The 5031-nt window shown below is 34.4% G+C and overlaps 1 protein-coding gene across 1 annotated transcript in view; it reads right to left on the reverse strand.

The window, feature by feature from the left end:
* Positions 1-213: 213 nt before the first annotated feature.
* The window catches only part of LOC108755529 (E3 ubiquitin-protein ligase RNF123), a 12884-nt gene continuing 8066 nt past the window's right edge, over positions 214-5031 (reverse strand). Inside the window, exons 6-10 of the mRNA XM_018498585.1 lie at positions 3143-4344; positions 2610-2938; positions 2384-2549; positions 2153-2299; positions 214-689 (exon numbers count right to left, since the gene is read on the reverse strand). Coding sequence (XP_018354087.1) covers positions 370-689; positions 2153-2299; positions 2384-2549; positions 2610-2938; positions 3143-4344 — 2164 coding nt within the window. The 3' untranslated portion in view covers positions 214-369. The remainder of the gene's footprint in view (positions 690-2152; positions 2300-2383; positions 2550-2609; positions 2939-3142; positions 4345-5031) is intronic.

The following is a 5031-nucleotide window of genomic DNA, read 5'->3' on the forward strand; positions in this document are numbered from 1 at the left end:
TATACACACAATTTTTATTAGTAAGTTTTACAGATTAACTCATTTGCACATATAATTGTGTGAATATAATTCTTTTCTACTTTTGACATTCCTTCGTCAAGATGTGCTCAACAGTATATAGGTTTATTATATTTGTAAATAAAAAAAGAACTCTTTATAATATTTTATACAACTTCCTGTTTCGTATTCATATAAACTTTAATTTATCCCAGTTCTCTCCTTTTTTCTCCTCCCTCTTCCTCTGATAGAATTTTTTTATTATACATTAAAATTATAAGCGAAAACTTTGTCGATACTCGACGCACATATTGCAAGAATTCAAATCTTTAATATAATATATCCAAATTGCGAAACGATCTTATCATTGGATCAAGAAGTTGTTCTCGAAATTGAGAATTCACTAGTAAAATCATGCAAAGTGTTTCCGCTTAGATCTTCGACCTTATCTATAATCGTTTTACAAAAGAAACATTCCCTAGTATTGAGCAAATGACGATCTATACAGATGCGACACGTTTGATGATTGCATGGCCTAAATATAACGGTAATTGGAAACGCATAACAAATTGTACAAGCATTGTCATCATCACTTATCAATTTGGTATCGGGTAAAAGTGTGTGACAAGTGTCGAGATATGTTATCATCTGCTTTACTCGATTAATTTCGTCTGCCGTTACATCTTCCTGATCTACAAAAAAAGAATGATATATATATATACATATACATATATATAATATAAAATAGTATAATTTAAAATAGTGTAATTATATACAAAGTGTTTCTTCTAATTTAAATACCTAGAATGGTTTTATTCTAAAATTTACTGCCAGTGCTAAAAAGAACTATAGTACACGTAATATAAACTATAGATTTCCAGTTTTCAGACTGCGCTAGCAGTAAATTTAGAACACAACTATAATCTTTATTTTTTTTAATGATACGAAAAAATATTAAAAAAAAAGATTGTAACAGTCGTATATAGCTCGTAATATGTAAAACAAATTAAGATAATAAGATCAACAACGAGGTACTTTATGTTGAATTAGGCCAATCATTATTAATTATTAATCAACAAATCTAGTAATCCATAATCAAAATATTGAACATTTCAACTTCACAGTTTTCTTCGATAATAAAGTTATATCGATTACATGAATAATTACGAAATATCTGAAACGCAGTATACACCGTTGAATTTCAATCGTATTTTATTGATTTGATATGTACTGCGTTTCAGATATTTCGTAATCATATAAACACGAGCTAACGATCTCAGGTCAATATCTAAGTCACCATCGGAAGAATATCCAACGCACGCAAACATCACAACATTTGTAAATAAGTTATTGTAGTGAAAAAATAAAATGAATATCTGAGCGTCAAAAAGACGTCGAACTATATAACTAGTGAAAGCGAAACAAATTAGACAACACTTATGCTCGTATTCGTAATCAGACCTTGTATTTAAGGCTTTCTTAAATTTATCTTTAGAGTAGCTAATATAATAATTCGTAGAGCATCTGAAGATAAATTTTAGAAAGCTTTGAATATAGAGCTTATTCACTGTGAATACGGGCATTAGTTAGCAATTATAATTAAGATATCCATAAACTATTTCATTGTTCCGAGGTAAGAATGGATTGAAAATTAAGATAGAATATCATCAAGAATATCGTCACCATGTTTGGTCTTGCCTTTAGTTTCTCACTAAATGTATAAATCAATCATATTCAACAATTTTACAAGAATTACAAAGCTGCTTTTTCTGCTGAACGCAGCCAATGATATTTGTTATCTAAAGGTCATAGTACTCGTAGTAGAGCAGGTTATTGAATTCGTCTTGACATCAACACTATTAAAAACTAAGTTAAAAACATACCATTAAAAAAATTATGATGACCTTGACTTTTTACCGAAAAACGTAGACTTCTTTGTGAATTTTTAATTAATATTTTAATTTGTAGTCGATTGAAAACTGACTAACTTTTACTGAAAATTTTTTTTATCAGATTATTGGAAGTATCAGAGAAATCGCGATCAGTGATTACAGTTACGTGGGACACCTCGTGCGTGTGTGTGTGTGTGTGTGGGGGGGGGGGGGATGTACAGTCCACATATCATATGCAATTAAGTGTAACACAAGATACTTACAGTTTAACAATGAAAATGGTTTTATATTTTTCGTCTTTGTATTTTTCAATTTTGTGTCGCTTAAAACAAAACGCAGAGAAGTGATCTGAAAGCTTGGTTCTGTTAATAAACTTCGTGTAATTCTGGGTATTTCGATTGTTGATTTTGCTAATAAACAAAAGACATAAGTTATTAAGGCTCATTTCATAAACATAATTTTTTTTTATAATTCATCTGCGACAAAAGTTGTACCTCCGAAATCCTTCATCTCTTTTTTGAGAAGAGCCAGCAGAATACCGATAACGGCAGCTAATATAGGAAAGTGATCTACAGATTCTAAATCCGGTATTTCCAATAGCATCACATGTTGAAAACAGTTAGTTTGCGAGCTCATCCTGTTCAATACTTGGCAGAGTAACTGAAATCATGACATGATTGTACACTCAAAGAATCGATTACGAATTCTATTCTGACTCACTTGACACAATCTGGCCAACAGAATTTCGCTGGAAGACTGCTTGGGATCGCTGAAAACGTCCCAAGCTACCGTGCAGATCATCTCTAAGACTCGAAGCAACGAGATAGCCAAGTCAAAGCAAGTGGCACAGATCTTCAATTGTCTCGACTCGATAAACACACGCTCCGGCCTGGACGACACGTTGTGAATCTCCTGCACCATGCCAATAAACTCGGAGAATGCCCAATTCAATTGGTTCAATAGCGAGTTCAAAAATTGTGTAGACGCCTGTGGATTACCCAACAACACATCCCTCACGTGTGCTTGATATATTACCGATGGACACGGTTCTGAAACAATACAGCGAATCCTGAAAATACCGAATTGGAATAAAGTTTAAATTTTATAAAAATCCATATGTCTGTACACATTGTATAACAGTTTGCATATAATTTAAATTTGCTACACTTCAATGATTCAGGTTTAATAATGAAATTTGAATATTTTAAGATTTAATAATAAAGTCTAAATATGAAAAAAAGAGAATAACTTACTTATGAGCTGATAGACAGATTCCTGTTGCTTCATGCCGATCTTTGAAAGATGCGGGCTTTTCTCGTATCGAAAAGCAAAGCCATTACCCTGCCAAAATCTAAGCAAAACCCAATTGGATTGCGCCCAGGCTCTATTCTCATAGGGTTTCAACAAATTCGTGACAATTTTTATCCTGCTCTTGCGCGGCACATTCTCCAATGCTTCCAGCATCAACGGATTCGACACAAAACCCGCAAGTGCAAGTATCAGCACATCTTTGGAATTAGCGTGTACTATGCGCGGATCGAGAAAGTGATCGCACAGAAATTCGGCAGCGTTGCACAGTATTGTTCGATAATCCGGAATATTCTCGATCGGCACAGTGGGATGCATGTGGGCGCGCAAACTCACGCTCAGATCGGATAACGTCTCCAGATAGAAATCGGGCACGAAACTGAACATGTTGCCCTGTTGACTGGCCATTTGCAGAGTCAGTGTGATCACTTTCAGCAACCAGGCCAACTGCGCTTGTTTTTCTTCCGAGTATACGGCGGCCCTGATCCACGCCATGTGTCTTGCTTGTTCCGATAATTTTGTATTAAATATGTCCGTTGTACGGAGCAGTTCTCTTTGTATCGCTTCCGCGTTAAAATTCTTCCCCGGGCTTGTCTCCTGTTTAACATATTCGAGCCTCGACTTGGTGTTGGCGATTGCGTTAATGTAGGCGGACATACTGTCACGCAGACCAGCCACCTTGGCCAATTGCTTTTTCGCCGCTACATGATAGAATAAAATAATGTTGTCTAATAATTCCATCAATGAGGTTTCCGGATCCGTAGGACCGTGACGTATTGGAGTCCTATCTTCTCTAGTTCTATCTCTATACGAGAAAAATCCAAATCTCTCCAGTATCATAGAACTACCTTGGCTCGTTGATGCCGCCGGCGGAGTGATATTAATTAAGCGAGGGTAAATGGCTGCGGGTACAGTTACGGGCAAATCAACTATTTGTCTTATGGTTGTATCGGTAACAGCGTAAGCGTTGTTTGACGCTTCATTCGTTGCCGTTGTAGTATGCTGTTGCTGTTCCATCGCAATGATTAACTCATGATCTGAACCTAGGAGGCGTAGCAATTCGTTCCTGAATGTCTTGTTTAAGTGGGTTATTACGCCACCAAGTCTGTCGATTCCAGAGTAATCGATCGATGCATCGTAGAACGCCCTGCCCATTCCAATTTATAAGGAAATGCTATTACGTAAATTAAACATCGCTCAATAATATTTGCGAATTATAACAATAATAATATACGAAGCGGATGCTTATATATATTTGGTAAAGAGAAATAAAAAAGAAAATTGCAGTTCTCGGATACATACCAATGGACAAAATACGTAATTAATAAAAACAATAAGAATCATATTTTGGACTGTGCACGTGAGAACACAATCAATACGAACTAGAAATGCCGGTCGAAGCTAGATCTTTAATGCTTAAATAATTCAATATGAATTACACACATACGCGCGCGCGTGTGTACACATATATATACATTACATATAGTATATGTATATATACATACACTATATGTACACGCATATATTCCATAGTTGTAGTCATTCAAACTGCGCGCCGAATTGATTATCCAGATTTACAAACGCAATTTAACTATTGTAATAATATCACAAATTAAATTAAATTGACAAGCAATTTTTAATAATTTGATGCTCAATCAGACATCGTATTAGAAATATGTTAATGTACTGAAAAACTGTAAATGAATTTATTGCAAAAAATATTACCTTGGTAATTAATAAACATGATGCATTAAACAGCATTGCAAAAGTTCAAACATTTTAATATTATTGTGTATATATATATATATATATATATATATATATATATATATAT

The sequence above is a fragment of the Trachymyrmex septentrionalis genome, unplaced genomic scaffold (assembly GCF_001594115.1).
Source record: "Trachymyrmex septentrionalis isolate Tsep2-gDNA-1 unplaced genomic scaffold, Tsep1.0 scaffold88, whole genome shotgun sequence".
NCBI classification, from domain to species: Eukaryota; Metazoa; Arthropoda; class Insecta; order Hymenoptera; family Formicidae; genus Trachymyrmex; species Trachymyrmex septentrionalis.